General features: G+C 37.8%; 1 protein-coding gene across 6 annotated transcripts in view; it reads left to right on the top strand.

Moving 5' to 3' along the window:
* Positions 1-25943, top strand: part of CDK19 (cyclin dependent kinase 19) — a 194462-nt gene that overhangs the window by 48073 nt on the left and 120446 nt on the right. For 3 of the 6 annotated variants that reach the window (XM_025925579.2, XM_086707595.1, XM_086707597.1), the window contains one exon: positions 24898-24973. In XM_025925579.2, coding sequence (XP_025781364.1) covers positions 24898-24973 — 76 coding nt within the window. Of the gene's footprint in view, positions 1-7963; positions 8075-20555; positions 20654-24897; positions 24974-25943 lie in introns of those variants that run through there. The other 3 variants (XM_086707592.1, XM_086707596.1, XM_086707593.1) reach the window with 3 other exon arrangements.

The following is a 25943-nucleotide window of genomic DNA, read 5'->3' as shown; positions in this document are numbered from 1 at the left end:
TTGCTGTAGGTCCCATGTGCCAAAAATGTTAGTTTCCAATATGTTAATTACTTCTCTCTTCAGAATGTGTTAATATGATCTTCTCTCAAGTTAGTTCTTGTCTCAGGAGAGAAACAAACACATCCCACATATTTGTAAAATATGTTTTTATAGAGACCTTCTTAATGAGTTACTTTTAAAGAAAATAATGTGACACACCTTTCCGGGGTAATGCTCCTTTGACTTTTTTTTTTTTTTTTTAATTTTTTTTTTTTCAACGTTTATTTATTTTTGGGACAGAGAGAGACAGAGCATGAACGGGGGAGGGGCAGAGAGAGAGGGAGACACAGAATCGGAAACAGGCTCCAGGCTCTGAGCCATCAGCCCAGAGCCTGACGCGGGGCTCGAACTCAGGGACTGCGAGATCGTGACCTGGCTGAAGTCGGATGCTTAACCGACTGCGCCACCCAGGCGCCCCTTTTTTTTTTTTTTTTTTTAAACAATAGAAATGTTTTACCTTTTATGTGCCAGTTAGTATAGATAGTACTTTCTGTGAATTTGTAAAACCACTTACGAACTTTCTTCGATGATGCTTGAATAGAGGCTTTTTGTTGTCGTTTGTTTTGCTTTTAAAGATCTATAGCAGCTGACAAAATGTTGTACTCTTAGACATAATGTTCATAATGTGGCTAGTTTTTAGATAGATTCTGAATGGGATTAGAGGAATGGCTTTCTTATTTCTTCTGGAAATTTCATCTGTAGTGGCTATATCTTATATTTTAAATGCAGGTTGTACACCTTATGCAAAGTTAGGGTAGTACATATTTAGTAAATTTCTACTCTGTGCCCAACACAGGATCATTCCATTTTATAATCAACCGAGTGTAACTATTTCTTTCTCTTTCCTCCTATTCAGAGAAGCTTTTATTAACTAGGAGATAGTTAATGGGGAGATAAATGAGTTTCAGACTGTTTATTGTAGTTAGCTGCAATTTTACCCCTTAGGCCATTTCTCCTTTCTTTTACTTTTCAGTGGCCAGTTGGAGGATATTTTCTATTTACTGACAATATTAGAAGTAATTTCTTGAAGGCCTTTTCATGCTTCATTTTCAGGCTAGTTGGCTATATTCACTACTGTTGAATTATGCAGCCTTATGTTTGCTTAACTAACCTGAGTGTGCTATATTTTGTTACCAGTTGAGAATCTCAATATATTACTCTAGGCACTAGCATAAAAGATACAAGATATAAAGTTAAAGATAAAAGAACTTTTATAAAGATAAAAGTTCTGCTTCTATCAAGGCAGAGAAAGACTCTCCTCCCCATGTCCTTATCCCCCAATTTCTATGAGATGGGATGTGATGAAATAGATGGTTCTAAAATATTTTTTCAAAAATGATTGTCTTTATTTTTTAGAGCAGTTTTAAGTTTATAGAAAAATTGAGTGGAAAGTACAGAGGGTTTTCATATACCCCCTTACTCCCCCACCTTAACCATCTTGCATTAGTGTGGTACATTTGCTATAATTGATGGGCCAGTATTGTTAGATTATTATTAATTCAAGCCCACAGTTTACCTTCAGGCTCACTCTTTGGGTTGTATAATCTGTGGGTTTGACAATGTATAATCATATGTATCCACTAATATGGTATCAAACAGAGTAATTTTGTTGACCTGAACATATCCTGGGCTCCACTTATTTATCCCTGGCTTCTTTCCTTTGGGTCCCTGGCAACCATTGATCTTTTCCTGTCTCTATAGTTCTACCTTTTTCAGAATGGCATAGTTGTAATCATACAGCATGTAGCCTGACATTAGCTTCCTTCATTTAAGCTTCCTCCATGCCCTTCTATGGCTTGATAGCTCATTTCTTTTTAGTGCTGAATAACATTTCATTGTCTGGATGGACCGCAATTTATTTATTCATTCACCTACTGAAGGATATCTTGATTGCTTCCAGGTTTTGGCAATTATGAGGAAAGCTACTTATAAACATTCATTCATGTGCCAGTTGTTGTGTGGACATAGTTTCTAGTTCATTTGGGTAAATACCAAGGAGTGTAATTGCTGGATCGTATGATAAGAGAATGTTTGGTTTTATAAGAAACTGCCAGGGGCGCCTGGGTGGCTCAGTCGGTTAAGCAGCCGACTTCGGCTCAGGTCATGATCTCACGATCCGTGAGTTCGAGCCCCGCGTCGGGCTCTGTGCTGACAGCTCAGAGCCTGGAGCCTGTTTCAGATTCTGTGTCTCCCTCTCTCTGACCCTCCCCCGTTCATGCTCTGTCTCTCTCTGTCTCAAAAATAAAAAAAATAAAAAAAAGGGAAGAAAACCTACCCCTATAAAAAAAAAAAAAAGAAACTGCCAAACTCTTCCAAAGTGGCTGTATCATTTTGCATTTCCACCAACAATTAAGTGGCTCTCCTATTGCTTCACGTCCTTGTTAGCATTTGATTTTCTGCGTTTTGGCCATTCCAATAGGTATATCCTTTGTCCTATTGTCAGAGATCGTTTGACTATATTTAAGTGGGTCTATCTTGTTTTGTGTTTTAATTTGCAGCCCTGTAATGACATATGATGTTGACCATCTTTTCATATGCTTATTTGTCATCTGCATATCTTCTTCGGTGAGATGTCTGTGTAGGTCTTTTGCCCGTTAAAAAAAAATTTTGTTTAATGTTTATTCATTTTTGAGAGACAAAGACACAGTGTGAGTTGGGGAGGGACAGAGAGAGAGGGAGACACAGAATCCGAAGCAGGCTCCAGACTCTGAGCTGTCAGCATGGAGCCCGATGTGGGACTCAAACTCACGGACCGCGAGATTGTGACCTGAGCCCAGTTAGACACTTAACTGACTGAGCCACCCAGGTGCCTGTCTTTTGCCCATTTTAAAATGGGGTCATTTCACCTCAATAAATGGGGTCCCTTATTGAGTTTTAACAATATCAAATTGTATATTTTGAATACCAGTCTTTTAACTGATATATATTTTGCGAATATTTTCGGCCAGTCTGTGACTTGTCTTTTTAGTCTCTTGAAAGTATCTTTTGCAGAGAAATTTTTAATTTTAGTCAAAAGTCATCTCCAAACTCAAGATCATCTGAATCTTCTCCTACGTTGTCTTATGGGAGTTTTACTGTTTTATATTTTACATTTAGATCTGTGTTCCATTTTGAACTAATTTTTGTGAAGGGTGTAAGGTCTGTGTCTAGATTAATTTTTTTTTTATGTGGATGTCCCATTTGTTTAAGCAGCATTTGTTGAAATACCGTTTTTTCTCTCATGTTGTCCTTTGTCAGACAGAGATCATTTGACTGTATTTGTGTTGGTCTATTTCTGGGCTCTCCATTCCATCCTATCAATCTATTTCCTATTCTTTTGCCAATGCTACCCTGTCTTTTTTTTTTTTTTTTAAACGTTTATTCAGTTTTGAGAGAGAGAGACAGAGTGCGAGCAGGGAAGGGGTAGAGAGAGAGGGGGACACAGAATCTGAAGCAGGCTCCAGGCTCTGAGCTGTCAGCACAGAGCCCAATGCAGGGCTCAAACTCACAAACCATGAGATCATGACCTGAGCCAAAGTCTGATGCTTAACCAACTGAGCCACCCGGGTGTCCCAATGCTACCCTGTCTTGATTACTGTAGCTTTATAGTAAATCTTGAAGTTGGATAATGTCAGTCTTTTGCCTTTTTCTTCTTCAAAATTGTGTTGGATATTCTGAGTCTTTTGTTTTTCCATGTCAACTTGAGACATTTTGTCAATGTCCACAAAATAATTGGCTGGGATTTTGATTGGGATTGTGTTGAATCTATAGATTAAGTTGGGAAGAACAGATATCTTGTCAATTGGGGTATTCATAGTCATATACATGGAATCTCTCTCCCTTTATTTAGATCTTTCTTGATTTCTTTCCTCAGTTTTCCTTATATAGATCTTGTACATCCTTTGTTAGATTTATACAAAAGTGTTTCATTTTGGGGGGAGCTAATGTAAATGTTATTATGTTTTAAATTTAATTTTAACTCCAACTTTTCATTGTTGATATACAAGAAAATAATTGACTTTTGTATATTAACCTTGTATCCTGAAACCTTGCTATAATCATTTATTTGTCCCAGGAGGTTTTTTTTCTTTTTCTTTTTTTTTTTTTTTTTTTTGTTGATTCTTTGGTATTTTCTCCAAAGATAGTCATATCATCTGTAAACAGAGAGTTTTATTTCTTCCTCCTTAATTGGTATACTTTTTATTTCCTTATTTTACTGTATTAGCTAGGACTTCCAGTATGATATTGAATAGGAGTGCCTTTTTCTGATCTTAGGGAAGCCATCTAGTTTCTTTCCATGGAGTATAACAATCTTAATAGATTATCCTAATCAATAGTATAAGAGATGTAATGTACCGCTCATATTAGGTCATAGGAGGACTCTTTCTCTTCCTCCCACTCCCTTCCTCTCATTGAATCTTCTGTAAGAAAGATAGGATTAAATCGATGGTTTTAAAAATATTTTAAATCATGGGATTCAGGCAGTTTTTTATATTTTATGTTATATCGTAACTGCACACATTACTTAGTTCCTCCACTCTTTTGTGAACTTCTATAGGACGAAGATTTTACCTCAATATATTATTATAATCCTTGTAGGGTCCAATAGGCACTGCCATAGGCAAAACTATTTGTTGAATGAAAAAACTTAATTTGAGACTCTTACTGTAAACCTCCATTTTTTTTTTTTAATGTTTATTTATTTTTGAGACAGAGAGAGACAGAGCATGAACGGGGGAGGAGCAGAGAGAGAGGGAGACACAGAATCGGAAACAGGCTCCAGGCTCTGAGCGGTCAGCACAGAGCCCGATGCAGGGCTCAAACTCACGGACCATGAGATCATGACCTGAGCCGAAGTCGGCCGCTCAACCGACTGAGCCACCCAGGTGCCCCTGTAAACCTCCATTTTATTAGAAAAGGTAGATAACCAATAACATCAGCCCTCTGATCAATTAATCCATTAAATATTTGATTGTTAGTTGCTCGGTATTGTGATGGCTGTGAAGGCACACATGATGACACCTCCACTCAGAAAACTATTATCCATATAGGAAATGTTAATTTCAAATGTTACATTTCATTTTTGCTGATATTTGCCAAAAACTCATATTCCTGTATCCCTTCCTAAGCATTCTAATTGAAATGTTTACTCACAGGCTTCTTCTTTCATATTATCTTAAGGAAAGTTTGCAATTTTTTTAATGTTTACTTATTTTTGAGAGAGAGAGAGAGCGAGAGTGAGCAGGCAAGCATGAACAGGGGAGGGGCAGAGAGAGACAGAGATACAGAATCCGAAGCAGGTTCCAGGCTCTGAGCTGTCAGCACAGAGCCTGACGCGGGGCTCGAACTCACGGGCTGTGAGATCATGACCTGAGCCGAAGTCGGATGCTCAATGGACTGAGCCACCCAGGCGCCCCTGAAATATACATTTTAAAAGGGTGAATTTCCATGGTTCCTGAATTCTTGTTTTGCTTTACTGTGCTATATGTTTTTTTTTAATATTTATTTATTATTGAGAGAGAGAGAGACAGAGCATGAGCAGGGGAGGGACAGAAAGAGGGGGGAGACACAGAATCCAAAGCAGGCTCCAGGCTCTGAGCTGTCAGTACAGAGCCCGACGCGGGGCTCGAACTCACAAACTGGGAGATCATGACCTGAGCCAAAGTCGGATGCTTAACCAACTGAGCCACCCAGGCGCCCCATACTGCGCTATATGTTTTTTTAATTGATGTACAATTAACATACAATGTCATATTAGTTTCAGGTGGACAACATAGTGATTCAACAATTCCATACATTATTCAGTGCTCTTCATGATAAGTGTTGTCACCATCTGTCACCATACAATGTTATTAAAATATTATTGACTGTATTCCCTATGCTGTACTTTATTTTTTTATTTTTTTTTAACGTTTATTTATTTTTGAGACAGAGAGAGACAGAGCATGAACGGGGGAGGGTCAGAGAGAGAGGGAGACACAGAATCTGAAACAGGCTCCAGGCTCCGAGCTGTCAGCACAGAGCACGACGCGGGGCTCGAACCCACGGACAGTGAGATCGTGACCTGAGCCGAAGTCGGACGCTTAACCGACTGAGCCACCCAGGTGCCCCCCCCCATGCTGTACTTTTAATCTCCATGACTTATTTATTTTATAACTGAAAGTTCCTACCTCCTAATTCCATTTGCCTATTTCACCCATCTCCCCACCCACCTTCCCTCTGGCAACCACCAGTTTGTTCTCTGTATTTAAGTTTATTTTAGGGGTTATTTCTTCATTTGTTTTGGTTTTTAGATTGCGCATATATGTAAAATCTTAAAAAAAAAAAAGAACTGACATTTATTGAGCCTCTAGCTGGACACATGCTAAGCATTTTATATATGTGATCTCAATTATTTTCAAAATAGTTGTGTAGTGTTGTTACTATTATTCACAATTCATAAATGCAAAAACTGGTAACTTGAGGGTGTAAGTAACTTATTAGCTGTGTGACTTAGTATATATAATAGGTGTATAATTCCATATCCCATGCTAAGTCACACATTGTGGAAAAGTACCATATGAAGTGGCATGTGATGAATGTCATGTGTATAGTACAGAGATGTGCTTGGTGAATGCAGAGAAGAGATAAAGTGTTCACAAAATTTCTGAAAAGCTTGACCTTGTCTTAATGGATAGGATTAATAAGGGGAAAGACAGATCAGGGGGATTCATAACCATGGGAAAGACAGAGGGCCACAAACAGGAAGTATTTTGTGATTTGACAGTATAATATAAAAACGTAAGAAAAATTTCTGCTATAGTAGAAAAATGCAATAGAAGAAATTATGTCTTTTACTTATTAAAAAAATTTTTTTTAAATGTTTATTTAGTTTTGAGAGACAGAGCGTGAGCAGGAAAGGGGCAGAGAGAGAGAGAGAGGGAGACACAGCATCTGAAGCAGGCTCCAGGCTCTGAACTGTCAGCACAGAGCCTGACGCGGGGCTTGAACTCAAGAACTGTGAAATCATGACCTGAGCCAAAGTCGGGTGTTTAACCAACTGAGCCACTAAGGCGCCCCATGTCTTTTATTTTAAATGAGAACCCCTCTCCTCCATTTTCCTGTTAAAATCATTTCAACTGGATTTGCTTATTAGGTTTTGAGTATGAGAGTGGATCACAGAACCACTGCATGGGAACACGTCCTCAGTCCCGAAGCTTATCTTTGCTGGGTTAGAGCAGTCAGTGTAGCAAGTGCAAAGAGAGCAAAAGGCTGGGGGGGGGGGGGGGGAATGGAAGATCAAAGGAATCTTTTAAAAAGGATTTTCCTAAAATCAAGTAAAATCAAGTATTTATCCCTTTGCCTTATCTCATTTGGTTAAGTATCCCACAAATAGCCATTAATATGCTAAATGCTGTGGATTTGCAAAGGCCTATAGGAGGTATCATTCATTGTTTTCAGTGAACTTAGTGTTCAGTTGGAAAGAGAAGCGTAAAGTAAAGAATTAGAAACCACTTAGCAGTGCTAAGCACCAAATCACGTAGTTTACATTGTTAATACTGTAGGATCCTTTTTCTTAAATGATGTTCTTCAGGGTTCTGTCCTCTGCTATTCTCATGCTTTCATTTTCAAAATGCTTTCACCTCTCCATCTCCTGTCCACATCTCCCTTCTGAGATACTGGTTCATCCAAATGCCTTTTGGGCATCTCCATTTAGACATTACCACAGTCCTTTCAACTTCGACTTACCTGAAACACGGAATCCCAAACACACAGATTGCTTAAAACCTTCTTTTCTTGGATTAAGTCCAGTTTCCTTAATGTGGTTCACCTGCTCTGTTTGCTCTGGCCCTGCCTCTTTTCTCCTTCAGCTTTAACTTGCTTTCACCTGTTTTCAACCAGCCTTACTGAACTTCCAATGCATCTTACTCTTCTGCATCTGACACATGCTATTCCCTTTTTCCAGAAGGGGAACAAGAAATGAAGCTATCGTGATTAAAAACACAGACTCTGGACACAGACTTCCTAGATCCAGGTGAATCCTGAATCTGCCACTTACCTAGCTGTGTGATCTAGAGTGAGTTACTTAACCTCCCTGTTTTCAGTGTCCTCCTCTGTACAGTGAGATGGTGATAGTATCTGCTTCACAGCATATTGTGAGGATTAGAAGAGTTAATACAGTTGAAACTCTTAAAGTGGTGCCTGCCTCGTACTAAGTACTATATAAATGTAGCTATTATTACAACTCTTATTATAAATGTGCTGTGCTATTGGATTATATTAATTTTTATGTTTTGAAGGTGATGTAATGATAACAGAAAAAATATTGTTTCCCTCTAAGTTGATTTGGCTGGCTCTTATTATTGGTATTTATCTTTTTTCTTGGATGAGCAGCAGCTTTATATTTCTAACTTCTTGTTTTTTAGCTTTTTAGTGACTAAAATTTGATCTTAGGTTGACATTCTTATGAAATGGATCATTTGACAACATTAGGTTTACCTGATTTTTTATACAAACCAATTAGTTTTTGTTCATGGAAACTTTTAAAAGAAAATCAATTCTTTTTTTTTTTAAATATTTATTTCTGAGAGGGACAGAGGGTAAGCAGCGGAGGTACAGAGAGAGAGAGAGAGAGAGAAGGAGATACAGAATCCAAAGTAGGCTCCAGGCTCTGAGCTGTCAGTATAGAGCCCAACATGGGGCTTGAATCTACAGACCACGAGATCATGACCTGAGCTGAAGTTGGACGCTCAACCGACTGAGCCACCCAGATGCCCCTAATTCTTTTTTTACTAAAAAAAAAAAAAAAAAAAAAAAATTTAAATTTTAGAGCAAGAACAAGGGTAGAGGAGAGGGGCAAGGGGAAGAATCTTAAGCAGGCTCCATACTCAGTGCAGAGCCCAATGCGGGGCTTGATCCTAAGACCCTGGGATCATGACCTGAGCCAAAATCAAGAGTCAGACTCTCAACTGACTGAACCACCTAGGTGCTCCAGAAAATTAAATCTTAATAGCTAAGAGCTGACTTTTTACTTTATGATTTATGTGCCTTGCTGGTTAAAGTTTCAAGTAAAGTCCTTTAAAGGACTTCTCTTTTTTCTTTCAAATGTAGTTCAGAGATTGTGGATTATAATGGTTTGGGTTCTAGCAGGGATACTCACTATATTATTAAATAGACTGTCTGAAAGGTAAAACTCTATTTCTCTTTCTATTCACAATTCTGCTTAAATCCGACACTTTCCAGAACACTTCTGACACTAGATGTGTGGGTTTTTTCCCTCATCCTGACAAATTCTCTGACGCCAGCTGGATATCCTACAATTTAACTCAATTTTGACACTAACTGCTTGAAGTTGGTGCAGACTCCACAGACTAAGGGCTCAGTCTCACAAGATTGCCCCCAACCTCAGACCCCAGTAGAAGGTGGTGGGTTCTCAAGTCACCCACAACTTCTGTCCAACTCAGCTACAAATTGAGAATTCCAAGGACCCTCTCCTCAGGTTCAGTCATTTGCTAGAATGGCTCACAGAACTCAGGAAAACAGTTTCATTACTAGATTACTACTTTATTACAAAGAATATATTAAAGAATACAAACGAACAGCCACATGAAGAATAAATAGAGCTAGGTCTATCTGGAAGGTCTGGAGTACAGTAACTTTTGTATCCATGGAGTTTTGAGGTGTGCCACCCTCCTGGCAAGCAGATGTATTCCCGTTGACCAATCTAGAACTGTGTACTTCAGAGATTTTTTATGGAGGCTTCATTATGTAGGCATGATGGAATAAGTTGTTGACCATTGGTTTTCCACTTCCAACCAACTTCTTGGGGATGTGGGTACTGTTGAGGGGTGGAGTGAAAGTTCTCATCACCTGGTTTTCCCCCTATCAACCAGCCCCCATCCAGTGGTTATCCAGGGACTTTCTAAGCATCACCTCTTTAACGCAGTGTAGTTGAAAGGGGCTTGTTATGAATAACAAAAGCGGTTCTTTCACTGTTATCCTTCTGGAGCTATTCCAGGAACACAAACCAAATATTATAATAAAAGATGACTCTATGCTCTAAACACTTAGGAAATTGCAAGGCTTTTAGGAGCTATGAGCCAGGAATCCTGGAGGAAGACCAAAATATATATTTCTTATTATATCACAATATCACATATTCTATTATCACAGTAGTTAAGGTCAGCCAGGAAAACATGCGAAACTGAAATTTTCTCAAAAGAAGATTCCTCGGTGGTATAGGTTTGGCAGAAACTTAAGTAGTATGGTGAAAAACATGTATTTCAATTTGAAGTGTTGATTTTCACATCTTAAAAGAGGACTTTGGCTGCCTCCGGTTGGACTTCAAACTTTCCAGTTGGGTTCTTTCCAGTTTGTCTGTAGCTCAAGCGGAAGACCCTGAGGGCAAAGCATCCTCTGATGGGAACTGAAACTACCCACTAGAGCAATGAGGGCAGCCCTGAGCCAGCAAACCCCCACCCGTGATTGACTCCAGCAGTGATTGATTTGACCTTCACTGCCCACCTGCACGTACCCGCCCATCTTTGCCCCACATTTTCCCTATATAAAGCTGGAAGTATTTTCAGCACTTTGGCGACAGTCTTCGGGATGCTAGTCCGCTGTCTTCTGGGCATTGGCCTCCTGGAATGGAATTCCTTTCTTGTTCCTCACCACTTATTTCCCTTTCTCTGGTGAAAGAGAGATCGGCATATGGCCGATCCTGCTCTGTTTGGGACCCCTGGAGCCAAGTGCTCTTGTACCCCTGTGCCCCGGTCACAATCTTGACTCTTAATTTGTCTTTTGAGTATTTATTTTTCATTGAGACTTATGATTTGGGATGATCTTGTGAAGACAGAAATAGGAAAATGTGCCTAAAAGGAGCAAGTTGTTGTTCTCATATCTCACCTGACAGTGCTAGATTTGATGAGAATGAGAAAGTAATTTCTATTTTTCTCCTTTCCTCCTAGAAGGAGATAGTTTGCTTTCTGGTTATTTTTTTTAGATATGATGACTTTTCCATTAAAACTACTGGTGTTTGTGGGGTGCCTGGCTGGCTTAGTTGGTAGAGCATGCGGTTCTTGATCTTGGGGTTGTAAGTTCAAGCCCCACGCTGGGTGTAGAGTTCACTTAAAAAAAAAAAATTTAAATGGAGCCTGGGTGGCTCAGTTGGTTAAGCATCCAACTCTTGATTTCGGCTTAGGTCAGGATCCCAGGTTTCATGAGATTGAGCCCCACATCGGGCTCTGTGCTGACAGCCCGGAGCCTGCTTGGGATTCTCTCTCTCTCCCTCTGTCTGTCCCTCCCCTACTCATTCTCTCTCCCTCTTTCCCTCCTTCCCTCTCTCTCTTTCCCCTGCTCTCTCCAAATAAACTTTTAAAGAAATAAAATTTTCCAGATTTTCTATTATGCTGAAAATATTTTTTAAGTTGATCGAGACTAATAAAAACATTTATTTCAGTGCAACAAATGTTTAGTTTCTACTATTTGCAAGGCACTTTGTTAGCTCCTAAAAAATAAAGAGAAATGAGTAAGATAGTCTCCTTCCTCATTTGGAGATGGGGAAAAAAGACATGAGTCAATTCCAAGTAATTCTAATAACAAGGTAGAGTACAGTACAGTCCTTGAGAGAGTTTGAGCGCAAAGTGCATAATCTACTGGTCCATGGTCTCGTCAAACACCAGCAGCTGCCAAATACGACCAGCTTTCCTCCATTCCCTCCTCTTTGTCTTTGCTTCTACATTGGATGCTTTGGCCCAGCTACGTTTTAATACTTGTCTTTTGGCTTTTGTATACAACTTCCTTATTTTTCTTTTAACTTGCTAACTACTGCTTGTTACTTTGTTCTTTGTTTTTTTTTAAATTAAGAAAAGTTTGTAAAAGCGGAAAAGTTTAAACTATAGAACAATGAACATCCACACACCCTCCACCTAGATTTCAGTCTTGTTACCATTTTTCTGTATTTCTTTATCTCTCACTCTGTGTGTGTCTATATACATATATGTATATATACATATGTATATGTATATATGTATATATACATATGTATATGTATATATGTACATACACATATACACATACACACATATATATACATATACACATATATATGTATATATATATATATATATATATATATATAGTGTGTGTGTGTGTGTGTCTTTTGCTGACATTGACCATTTGAAATTAAGCTGCCAGTGTCATGACATGCCACCCCAAAATACTTGAATGTGTATCTCCTGACAATGAGGATATTCTGTATAACCATCATACCATTATCCTCTACTTAAGAAAATTAATAAAACACAGGGTGCCTGAGTGGCTCAGTCAGTTAAGCATCTGACTCAATTTTGGCTCAGGTCATGATCTCACAGTTCATTGGATTGAGCCCTGCATTGGACTCTGTGCTGTCAGCATGAAGCCTGCTTGGGATTGTCCCTCTCCCTTTCTCTCTGCCCTTCCTCTGCTCTCTCTCAAAATAAATAAATAGAAACTTTAAAAAAAAAAGAAAATTAATAAAATAAAAATTAAAAAATTAAATTAGCCATGATAAAATAACATCTAGTCTATGGATTTTCACTGCTGTCCTACAAATAAACCTTTTTAGCTGGTTTTTTTTTTTTTTCCTTTTATTTAAATCCAAGTTAGTTGACATATAGTGTAATAATGGTTTCGGGAGTAGAATTTAGTGATTGGTCACTTACGTATAACACCCAGTGCTTATATATAACAAGTGCCCTCCTTAATGGCCATCACCCATTTAGCCCATCCTCCTACCCAACACCCCTCCAGTAACCCTCAGTTTGTTCTCTGTATTTAAGAGTCTCTTATGGTTTGCCTCCCTCTCTGTTTTTAATCTTATTCTTCCTTCCCTTTCCCTATGTTCATCTGATTTGTTTCTTAAATTTCACATGAGTGAAATCATATATTTGTCTTTCTCTGACTTATTTCGCTTAGCATCATACACTTCTAGTTCCATCCACGTTGTTGCAAATGGCAAGATTTCATTCTTTTTGATTACTGAGTAATATTCCATTGTATATATTTACCACATCTTCTTTATCCATTCATCAGTCAGTGTGTATTTGGGCTTTTTCTGTAATTTGGCTGTTGTTGTTAGTGCTACTATAAACCTGGAGTACATGTGCCCCTTTGAATCAGCATTTTTGCATTCTTTGGATAAATACCTACTAGTGCAATTGCTGGGTTGTAGGGTGGTTCTCTTTTTTAATTTTTTGAGAAACCTCCATACTGTTCTCCAGAGTGGCTGCACCAGTTTGCATTCCCACCAGCAGTGCAAAAGGGTTCCCCTTTCTCTGCATCCTCGCCAACATCTGTTGTTGCCTGAGTTTTCCATTTTAGCCATTCTGACAGGTGTGAGGTGGTATCTCATTGTGTTTTGATTTGTATTTCTCTGATGATGAGTTATGTTGAGCATCTTTTCATGTGTTGGTTGACCATCTGGATGTCTTTTTTGGAAAAGTGTCTATTCCTGTCTTTTGCCCATTTGTTCACTGGATTATTTGTTTTTTGGGTGTTGAGTTTGGTAAGTTCTTTATAGATTTTAGATACTAACCCTTTATCTGATATGTCATTTGCAAATATCTTCTCCCATTCTCTTGGTTGCCTTTTAGTTTTGCTGATTATTTCCTTTGCTGTACAGAAGTTGTTTATCTTGATGAGGTTCCAGAAGTTCATTTTTGCTTTTGTTTGCCTTGCCTGTGGAGACGTGTCGAGTAAGAAGTTGCTGTGGCTGGATCAAAGAGGTTGTTGCCTATTTTCTCATGTAGGATTTTGATGGTTTATTGTCTCATATTTAGGTCTTTCATCCATTTTGAGTTTATTTTTGTGTATGGTGTAAGAAAATAGTCCAGATCCATTCTTCTGCATGTTGCTGTTCAGTTTTCCCACCATCATTTGCTGAACTGAGTGTCTTATTTCCATTGAGTATTCTTTCCTGCTTTGTTAAAGATTAGTTGGCCATATGTTTGTGGGTCCATTTCTTTTTTCTTTTAATTAAAAAAAAATTTTAATGTTTATTTTTGAGAGAGAGAGAGAGAGGGAGAGAGCGTGCCTGAATTGGGGAGGAGCTTAGAGAGATGGAGACAGAATCCCAAGCATGCTCCAGGCTCTGAACTTGGCAGCACAGAGCCTGATGCGGGACTCAAACGTTTGTGGGTCCATTTCTGGCTTCTCTATTCTGTTCCATTGACCTATGTGTCTGTTTTTGTGCCATTACCATACTGTCTTGATGATTATAGCTTTGTAATACAGCTTGAAGTCTGGAATTGTGATGCCTCCAGCTTTGGTTTTCTGTTTCAGCATTACTTTGGCTATTCGGGGTAGCTGTTTTTATTTGAACCATAGTCTAGTCAAGATTTTCATACACAATATTTGGTTATTACATGTCTTAAATAGACTCCTTCCCCATTTTACCTTTTTTTTTTTTCTTTCCCTTTTTAGGAGCCAGGCCGATTTTCTTGTAGAGTGTCTCACATCTAGATTTGCCTAATATCAAGGTCTTTTGAACGTTTCTCCTCCTGCAGCCTGTTAGAAGGTGGCGTTTACTAGAGAAGGGCTTACCAACCCCAGGGGCATGGGTGCTATCAATGGGTTATGGGTCCTATTATTAATTCTTTAAGTTCTTTGGCCACCAGCGGATTTTGGAGCAGGGGAAGCCTATGAGTCCCTTTACCTGTGCTATGAACACTGTCAGTTTACCCTGGTAATTAGGTACCATGATGTGAAAGAGCAATGGTCACCATTTTCAGCTCTTTTTTTCTACTGAGCGCTTTCTCTTGTAATCACATTTACTTTTATTTATTTATTTATTTTTTAATGTTTATTTTTGAGAGAGAGAGAGACAGAGCACGAGCAGGGGAGGGGCAGAGAGAGAGGCAGACACAGAAACTGAAGCAGGCTCCAGGCTCTGAGCTGTCAGCATAGAGCCCAACACGGGGCTTGAACTCACAAACCATGAGATCATGACCTGAGCCCAAGTCAGACGCTCAACCGACTGAACCACCCAGGCGCCCCAACTTGTAATCGCATTTACATCTATAGTTTTAACAGTTGCCTGTGTAGTAATATTTTCTTTTCCAAATTCCATTTCTGTTATTACCTTGTGTTCATCTTCTTCTGGCTATCCGGTAGCCACTTCAGAATCACCATGTCCAAAATGAATTTATTCTCTACTGGCAAACTGGCTCATTTGTCGGTATTATTATTTATTGAGGAGGCGGATTGTAGAAGGTATAGTATAAATGGCCCTGTTTTCACTGTGACAACACTGGCTAGGAACGGCAGTGATCTTCAGCTGCTTTTCTGGCTGTTCAGCTCTCTCTCATATACATACACACATGTGCATACACATTTACTCATCAAATATTTCTTTAATGCCTACAGTGTGCCTATATATATTTGGCCACAGTAGATGAGTCTATCTCTGGAATGCCTCTAGCATGCATTCCTTCCATTCTTAACTATATGTACTCTGATTTTGGTCCTTATCAATGCTTGCCAGAACTTTTACAATGTTTTCCCAACCTCTGGTTTTAAATCTGCTGATCCATCCTGCACACTATCTGCTTGTTGAGAATACCTGTTTGATCATATGTTTCTCTTGCTTGGAAGCCTCTGATGGCTTCCCATTATACAGTAAAAATGCCAACTTATAAGCATACTGTATAAGACTCTGCTAATTCTATTCTGTTCTTTTCATTCTTATTTCATCTATTATGTTCTAGCTATGCAGGTCTCCTGCCAGTTTCTTGAACATAGCATAGATTTTAATCTTTGGACTGTCCCTGCATTTCTGGTGTCCATAAGGCCCTGGCACCTCTTCTTTGCTTAATGAAATCTTGCACATCTCTTGAGGTCCACTCACATTTTCCCTTTGAAAATTATGTAGCTGATAGCCCTCTATCTATCCCCTCCACCAGAACCAAAGCCTTCTTTCCATTCTTTATCTGATGTGCTTTGCATATGCATCTTCTATAGTGCTTATCGGATCGTGTCACTTGCTTGTGTGTCTCAGTGTAAAGGTTCACAAGGGAAAGGATCATCTTGTTCTTCTACTGTTCCTAGAGCCCAACGCAATGCAATGCCTTGGCGCATAGCACATTCTTAGTAAAATATTTCTGGAAGGAGAGTCTGGCATTACTTGCCATATTAAACTCTAGCAAGGAAGTATGACTTGAGATTCATGAATTCTCCTCAGGAAGATAATCTTATATTAAAGCTTTCGTTTACACTAAATATTTGGTAATAATTACTTTCTGTGTAATACAGTCCTGATTTATGTTTTAATTTTTTTTTTTTTTTTTTTTTTAGTAATTTTTACACCCAACATGGGGCTCTAACTCACAGTCCCCAGATCAAGAGTCATGACTCTTCCAACTGAGCCAGCTAGGTGTCCCAGTTATTTATATTTTAAACTTAACACCTTGACACCTTAAATCTTAAAGCATTACTGTAGATCTATTTTAATTAAAATCACTTCTGAGCAATAAGAATTTGCCGTAATAGGAGTTTCTGAAATTTTATCATTTTAGAGCCTTTAAATTAAATAGTAAATGTTTATCTGAATTGGAATTCTAAATGAAGGCATAGTATAAAATGAGGATAGTTTTTTTAGAGAAAGAGATGCATTAATCGGTTTTTGAGAAAAGAACCTAAATAAAGGCAATTTTTCTAAGAATGAAGGCAAAACAAAAACAAAAACAAAAACTGTTGTCAAATTTCTGTGTTGCAAGAGAATCCAGAACTTGAATAAGGGGACTATTATTGTATTTTGGTGGTATTTAGAGAATGAGTAGATGAAATATTTGATAGATGAAAGCATAAAGAAGATGCTAGTAGTATTTGACATTTTCCATTAATAAGGGGAATACAAAATATTAAGAGTAACTTGTGTTAGCAAGATCTTTAATATTAAAGATTGTATTTGTATTATATTGACTTGTATTATTTAAACAAAAATACCCCTGATAATTAAAAATATTATGGTGTTGAACTACTTATGAGTGAAATGACATGCCGGGTTTTGTTTCAAAATAATCAAGAAGAGGGGAGGCAGTGGAAGTGAGACTGGCCATGTGGTGATAATTGTTGAAGCTGTGTAGACAGATACATAGAATATCACTGCCATTTGTTTTTCATTTTCGGAAAATTTCATGGTAAGAAATTTAAAAATGTTATGGTATTATAAAGGAAAGAGTTTCCAAATAAGGAATTGTTACTATTAGGCTGGCTGAATACTGAATCAATGGTATCGGGTCACTCAGAATGATACCAACATAAAACTAAATGATCTTTTTTGGTTTTTGTTTTTCCAAATTTTATTCCATGTATCTTTTTCTTTTCCATGAGTGATGTGCAAGCCTTTCAATCTGCTAAGCCAAATTACCATATATTAAAAGAAAGGGATAGGATATTGATTTATGTCAGCATTCTTGAAGAAAAATTTGTTGGCAAGACTCAGGTGTCATCTTGTTTGAAGAGTGCCTTATTGATAGCACCTACTCATAAAAACTGGTAATACTATACTATCTTGGATACTGTATTTCCGATGATGTCATTATCTGAATTCTGTTTTTTATTAAAATTTTTTAAAATGGTTTTTAAATTAATTTATTTTTGAGAGACAGACAGTGCACGAGCGGAAGAGGGGCAGAGAGATAGGGAGACAGAATCGGAAGCAGGCTCCAAGCTCTGAGCTGGCAGCACAGAGCCCCATGCGGGTCTCAAATTCACGAACCGTGAGATCATGACCCGAGCCAAAGTCGGACACTTAACTGAGCCACCTAGGTGCCCCTATTAAAACACATTTTTGGGGCGCCTGGGTGGCGCAGTCGGTTAAGCGTCCGACTTCAACAAGGTCATGATCTCACAGTCCGTGAGTTCGAGCCCCGCGTCGGGCTCTGGGCTGATGGCTCAGAGCCTGGAGCCTGTTTCCGATTCTGTGTCTCCCTCTCTCTCTGCCCCTCCCCCGTTCATGCTCTGTCTCTCTCTGTCCCCAAAATAAATAAACGTTGAAAAAAAAAATAAATAAACACACATTTTTTTTAAGTTTATTTATTTGGAGAGAGAGAGAGAGCACTGGGGGGGGGGGGGGCGGGGGGGAGAACAGAGAGAGAGAGAATCCCAAGCAGGCTACTCACTGTCAGTGCAGAGCTGGATGTGGGACTTGGGCTCACGAACCGTGAGATCATGACCTGAGCTGAAGTTGGATGCTTAACTGACTGAGCCACCCAGTTGCCCCACTGGAGTTTCTTTCTATCTAAAAGAATCCTTAATGAGCTGAAGAACCTTCTAAGATCTGCCCAAGTCTTGTTATTAATGATATCATCAACCAAGCCCAGAACCTCACACTTCTTGCTTTAGCCTTCTTCATCTTCATTACTTATTAATTTGGTCCTACCAATTCCTCTTCTAGAATGACTGTCACAATGGGCGCCAGGGTGGCTCAGTCAATTAAGCATCCGACTTCAGCTTCGGTCATGATCTTGTGGTTTATGGGTTTATGAGCCCCACATTGGGTTCTGTGCTGAGAGCCCAGAGCCTGGAGCCTGTTTTGGGTTCTGTGTCTCCCTCTCTCTCTGCCTCTCCCCCACTCACACTCTGTCTCTGTCTCTGTCTCTCTCTTAAAAATAAATAAACATTAAATTTTTTTTTACAATGACTGTCACAAGGCACCTGGGTGGCTCAGTCAGTTGAGTATCCGACTCTTGATTTCTGCTTAGGTCATGATCCCAGGGTTGTGGGATCAAGTCCTGCATCGAGCTCCATGCTGAGTGTGGAGCCTGCATGGGATTCTTTCTTTCTCCCTCTGCCCCTCTTCTCCACTCATGCTCTTGCTCTCTAAAAAAACAAAAACGAAAACAAAACAAACAAAATAGAATGATGGTCACAAGTGTCCCTTCTCTTCTCCTCTCCAGTCTTACTGTGACCACTCTATTAGGGAGAGTGTTGGACTTGGAACTGGAAGATTTAGTCTCAGCTCTTCTCCTGGCTGCTTGCTTAGCTTCCCCATCTTTAAAAGGAAGAGGGTTTAACAGAGTTGTCTTAAACCTGTTTTGGAGCTAAGGTGTAGAAAACTATTCCAGGTCCTTACCTGCTCACACTTACATTGCTGCAATGTCCTAATTGTTTTTCACACCTCTGATCTCAGTCCTTCCTAATAAGGTTAATCTTCATACATGACTTTCATTGTCTTTACAATAAAATCTGATATTCCCTGGTCTCCATTTATTCATGCCATCATTTTTCTGGGTGGGGGTGTTGTTTACATAATTAGACAAATTGGAAACTTTATCTGTCTTCAGAATCTTCCTTTCACCTACAGAATCAAATTTGTACTAAGTTCTGTCAGTTCTGACTCAGAAATGTCTTTTGAGTCCATTTTGTTCTCCTCTGCTACTGTTCTAATCTGCTTCTTCATCTTCTCTTATCTGGACATTTGATGCAAACTCCCAAATGTTTGGTCTGCCACCAGTTTGTAGTTACCACAGTTATCTTTCTGAGCAAAGATCTGTTAACACATACTTTGTTCTAAAAACATTTTGCTGCCCACTGTTGGTATATGAAACACAGGCTTTTTTGCAGGACTCACAGGGTCCCTTCCCTTTACTTTTCTAACCTTCTCTTGCTCCTTGGTATCATGACCCAGCTTCCAGCCGTACTGAATATTAGTAGTTTCCTCTGTTATTTTTCTCATGCTATACTTCTGCCTCCAATTCTCTGACCCCTTCATCACTTCTCTGCTGGGGAAACTCCTCCCCTAAAGGCATCACTTGTGTAGTTAAGTTACCTTCCCTAAAGCTCTGAAAGAAATACTGTTCTCATTCTCTCTGTGCCTGTTATGCATACCTCTTGGATACAGTGGAAGTCATATCAGAGTTATTTGTTTATATTTCCTACCCACCCAGAATCTCTTTCCAGGTAGATTGTGAACTCCATGATGTCTGGGTAGTCAGTCTCTAATTTTGTTCATCCTTAGAATTTGGCACATATTGGGACATATAATATTTACTCAGTAGTTGTTTGTTGGCTGATGTTAAAATAGTAAGCATTTTTTGGCTTTCCTTCTAAACAACAACAACAAAGGGATTTAACTCTGTTAGTTTGAAGACTTAAATTTTTATTTCAGCCTTGCTTGAGTTTGAATTTCCTCATCTTATCTTAAAAGATGCTTCTAATTTTTTTTGTCTGTCATAGATCCTTAGGACCAAAGATGGTCCAGGGCTGATCTGGACACATTATTATTATTATTATTATTATTATTATTGTTATTATTATTATTTATTTATTTTTTTAGAGAGTGAGAAAAAGCACAGGTTGGAGAGAGGCGCAGAGGGAGAGAGAGATAATTTTAAGTAGGCTACACACTCAGTGTGGAGTCTGATGCGGGGCTCAATCCCACGACCCTGGGATCATGGCCTGAGCCGAAATCAAGAGTTGGATGTTCAATCAACTAAGTCACCCAGGTGCCCTCGTAGTATTATTGATAGGAATCAAAAAGCTTTGGGCCATGATTTGGGCCAAGAAATAAAGTTTTGGCCAGACCTTAACTATACTTGTACATATAGGCTGCTGAATGGTGCTTCACCTTGCTAAAAGTGATTGGAGGCTGGCTACCAAATTGGGACATGAATGAAAGGTATAAGACTATCTTTTTTCGTTAAACCAGTTCCTAATATTTTATTTAAGAGACGTTCCTGAATTGCTTCTTTAGGCTTGAGAAATTCTTCCCTGAATTACATTTAAATTCTACTGAGCCTGGTTTTCTGCCTGGGACAAAGCTTTCATTTTAAGACAACAGTTTCTACAATTTGCGCAAATACGTGCTTCTTATATTTTCTACTAACTATAGAATTGCTTGCATCACGGGTTTTCCAGAACATAGTGTCTCCAATGGAAAATTTAATAGAATTGCAGTCTCTGCCAAATTTGTTTTTCTATTTTGTTATTACATAATGTTCCTGTTGAATAATTGTTTTTCTTTGTCACTACTGAGAGCGAAGCCCACATGGTTTTGATATACATTACAGCCATATAGAAGAAATGTCTTTAAATTTAAAAAGTTACATATTAAATATATCCATGTTTATGTTACAGATTTATATATATATTTTTTTTTTAATTTTTTTTTTTAACATTTATTTATTATTGAGAGACAGCGTGAGCATGGGAGGGGCAGAGAGAGGAGGAGACACAGAATCCAAAGGAGGTTCCGGGCTCTGAGCTGTCAGCACAGAGCCCGATGCGGGGCTAGAACCCACAGACAGTGAGATCATGACCTTAGCCGAAGTCAGACACTTAACCGACTGAGCCACCCAGGCACCCCAAGATTTATATATTTTTGATTCTTCCTGGATTTATTTAGTAACCGCCTTTCTTTTTTCTTTTTTTTTTTTAATCTTTTAAAACATTTATTCATTTTTGAGAGACAGAGACTGATCACGAGTGGGGAGGGGCAGAGAGAGAGAGGGAGACACAGAATCTGAAGCAGGCTCCAGGCTCCAGGCTCCAAGCTGCAGCACAGAGCCTGATGCGGGGGTCTAACTCACGGACTGGGAGATCATGACCTGAGCTGCAGTCAGATACTTAACCACCTGAGAGACCCCAGTGCCCGCCTCCCCCCCACCTTTTTAAAAATTTTTTTCCTTTGATTATTTTCAATAAGCAGTTACTCTAACCATAATACTTAATGTGCACTAAAATTCAGAAAGCAGTTTCTCTGAAGATTTTGCAATTGCTTTGTCTGTTTTTATTACAGTAAATAATAAAGTATTTTATTTTTTTATAAATTTTCTTTAACATTTATTTATTACGGAGAGACAGAGCATGAGCAGGGGAGGGTCAGAGAGAAGAGGAGACACGGAATCCCAAGCAGGCTCCAGGCTCTGAGCTGTCAGCACAGAGCCTGATGCGGGGCTGGAACTCACGAACCGCGAGATCATGATCTGAGCCTAAGTCGGACGCTCAACCGACTGAGCCACCCAGGCACCCCAATAATAAAGTATTTTATTTAAAAGTAAAAGTAATGTTGAAATACTTTTAAGAAAGTAGTAAGCTGCCTCTAAAAGCCAGGCTGTCATAGCAGTGCAGGGCAGGTTCACTAGGTTCACCTGCTTTTCAGCCTTGTCATATAAAAGAACAAATATATCTTTATGATACTTAATGTTATGTGTGTCTGAGACACATAAGCTGTGGGGTATGAACTATCACCACTTGGAGAAGGTCCCCAAGAGGGGCAACACTCCCATCGACTGAGAGCAATAAAGCGTCTCTGCCCCATGTGCTAATAATCATTGAAATGTTTGTGGGCATTGTGGGAAAGGACGCATCTGTAGTTTTCAAAACTAACTTATTGGCATCTGACCAAAGACTGGCATTGACATAGTAGTGCAGTGGTGAACGTGAGTCCCATGTGCCTGCTGGGTTCTGCCACTTCTTTGTAACCTTTGAACCTCAGAGGTGCCACATTATCACTTATTGTCTGACAGTTAATACACAAGAGAAACGGTCAGGACACACGCACTTTTTTCCCCCTCAATTCCAAAGCTGCAGATAAATCTTAAGTTTGCAGATCTTTGAGTATTTAGCTAATTTAGCAGATGGAAGTTATATTTAAACTTATTAAGTGAAATAATTACCGGGTTTGTTCCTAGATCCCATCCATATAATTCATAGTAAAGGCCCATGCTTCAGTTTCTTCTGCTCAAGCTTTCAAATTCTTTTGACAGACTGGATGTGAAATTCAAAAGTCATTAATGTGATGTGTTAATTTTGCACTTTTTGACTTACTGCAAAAAAAAAAAAAAATCTTATAGTTTCCATAGCAACGATAACCTATCCAGATTGTGTAATATTCTTTACTGTATTAAAAATAAAACCATGCAATTACATGAGCTTCTGGAGCACTTCATTTAGGGAACTGGGGATTGAAATATTTTTGTTTAAAAAAATTATGATTTCATTGAAAGTTTTGCCAAAAAGCTTATGTAATTTTGTTTTCAGAATTTAATACATTTCTTAAATATTTAGCAATATATACTTGGTAGTTAAATTAATTACTAAATGTGAAATTCACATTGTAAGCATTGCGTTAAGCATCTCGGATATAAGTGTTCTCTACGCATACCCACACATACATTTAAGGTGGTGGGGACATTTGGCTTTAATTACATTCAGTCACCTGCTGTGTGTACTTCTTAGTGGCTTCTGGCTGGTCTGAAAAAAGTCTAGCTTTATGTTTGGAGGAAACAGGATAGAGAAAAAGGATAAAATGATCACTTAAACTTTCCCTAGTTTTGACTTTGCTTTTTAAAACATGATTAAGATATTACTTTGAAAATACTAAAGACTGTTTTAATAGGGGACTGTTTTCAGAGGGTCAAATTATTTTGGCTTTTTTCTTTTTTCCTCTAATTCTGACTTAAAAGACAATATAACATTAGCACGAAAGTTAATTAGCTTAAGTTCCTACATTCAACACAACTGATTTTCATTTTTTATATCATTTTCAGCATGTGTCTATATATATGTATATTTTTATATGGTAGAATATGTGTTTTCTCACTAATAGTAAACATTTTCCATGTTTCTGATGACAGTCATGATTATCATTTTAATAATTGCATAACAGTCTATTCTGTTGATGTAGCTGGTGTGTTTTCTGTTTGTTAAAATGAGGCTTAATTATTTCCTGAATGCCATATAGTGGAAGAAAAATGGATGTAATTTTCAAACGGATTATGGGAGGAAGTAACTATAATTCACTTATTTGCCCAAAACATAGATGGTTGTGAAAATCTTTAAAAGGAGCGTAAAATGATGTTTTAAAATGCATATTGTCAAAAACCTCTTAAACTGCTTCATCTGCTAGTAAACACAGAATGGGGAAAATAAGGAATAGGTACATAGGACCAAGGTGACACCATTTAGGTGCTATCATTTGAGAGAACCATCATGACATGATAAAGCTTGTTGAGGCTCCAGTATAATCAAAGACAAAACTCAGAGGGCACGGACAATACTTTTATTAGAACAACCCACAATATGAACCACATTTTTGACATTTCGCTGTGGCCGGTTCTGGTGTCAAACCCCATGGATATTGTGTTCTCTGGCTGCTCATGTGATACTGTTTTTTCATGGAGGGTATCACCATTATTATTATTATTATTATTATTATTATTATTATTGAACTGCTGTCTTCCCTTGGTTGAGCACCCTGGTAACTACTGGCATTTCCCAGAATTCCTAAACCTACCTACATTATTTGGAAAATTCGCTGTAACTACTAGGATTTCCTGGAGTTCTTGAGAATGAGATGTTGGTGGCTACAGTTTTAAAGTCTTTCCAAGGCTTTTGGTTGAGGTCTTATGGCTTTTGAACGCCCCCTATCCTAGGTTAGAACTAGGGTGTCCAAATGGCTATAGCTCTTCCTTCCTATTAAATAGATCTTATACTATAAAGTTACTTTAAACAAATATAGAAGTTTGCATCTATCATTTATTTTTGCAGTTAATGTTTATAACAGAATGCTTTCATAGATTCCAGATAATTAAGACAGCAGTAGAATTATCTTGCAATATGCTTGAGTTTATATTTATGCTTGTTTACTTTTTGAAACTAGTGCTGTGTTTAGTATCCTGTTTCAATTTTGAATTTTGTATTTTGGCTCTGTCTAGTGTTTTCATTGTGACATGAATTTTTTTTTTTTTGGTATTTCATATTTCTGTAGTTGAAATATTATCAGAAGCAGTAAGCAGTGCATGCATAGTGAGAGTGTTTACATATCACTGAGAGACTAGTGCATTTTTATTGTTTTTGTAGTTATAATTTTGAGTCTAAAAATAATGTTTAGAAAAAATAATTTTTTTTGTTCATATGCAGAAAAGATGAAAAGGAATATGCATTGAAGCAAATTGAAGGCACAGGAATATCCATGTCGGCTTGTAGAGAGATTGCAGTAAGTGGATATCAATATGTTATTTATTTTGTTATGGATATTGGATGATGAGTGATATTAATATAAAATAGGTTTCATTGATGTATTCCATGCATAGTTATTTCAAAGATGTCAATTAGCTTAATGATGTTTTATATGAGAAAAGTTGCATAAACTTTTTAATTACTTGAAAGTTATCTTTAAACATTCTCTTAATGATATTTAGGATTTATAATATTGGGAATACTGAACTAAATGATGATTTCATTAATTTAAATTATGAATGAATATAATTAATAATTTAAATTAATAATTTAATTAATGTCCATTTTCCTTATAATTTTAGGACTGATATATATATATGTGTTTATAGAGAAAGGAGTGATGTTATTAGATATTGTACATATAAAATATTTTTTCTGAAATACATGTTTTAGTACTAGGTTTTACTAGTTGCTAGAAAAATAAGACTATCATAATAATAGGATAATTTCTTAAAGAAAGATCATTTCTTTTTTTTTTTTTTGTCTTCATATGACATACTTGTGCGTTTAAGAAATGATTGTCCATAAGAATACCTAACATTTACTAAGTATTCAATAGGTACCAGGCTTACTAAGTGCATTCAAGTATTAATTAATTAATTTAATTTTCACAACAATCTTATGAAATATGTACTTTTAATATGCCCATTTAACAGATCAGTAGGAAAACCATAATTATGACTTAGAAGGCTTACTATTATCTTATTTTAGTTCTTTCTTATTTTAGTTCTTCAGTTTCTTTTTTGGGCTTTATCATGATAACGCATCTATTAGGGATTTTTGTCTCTAAATTGTTAAATATTTATATTGTCTATATCCATTAGGTATTTCTGTTTCTAATTTGGTAACTTGCGTATGCTGCCCACAGTTGCATGTTTCTTATCACGCAAATGGATGTACTCCATCATCACTCTTGGTCAAAGAAAAGTGTAGTGCAAAGAACGCAT

The sequence above is a fragment of the Puma concolor genome, chromosome B2, assembly GCF_028749965.1.
Source record: "Puma concolor isolate L17-30 chromosome B2, mPumCon1.1.hap2, whole genome shotgun sequence".
Classification (NCBI taxonomy): Eukaryota; Metazoa; Chordata; class Mammalia; order Carnivora; family Felidae; genus Puma; species Puma concolor.
The sequence above is the reverse complement of the archived record's forward strand: the minus strand, read 5'-3'. Positions and strand labels throughout refer to the sequence as shown.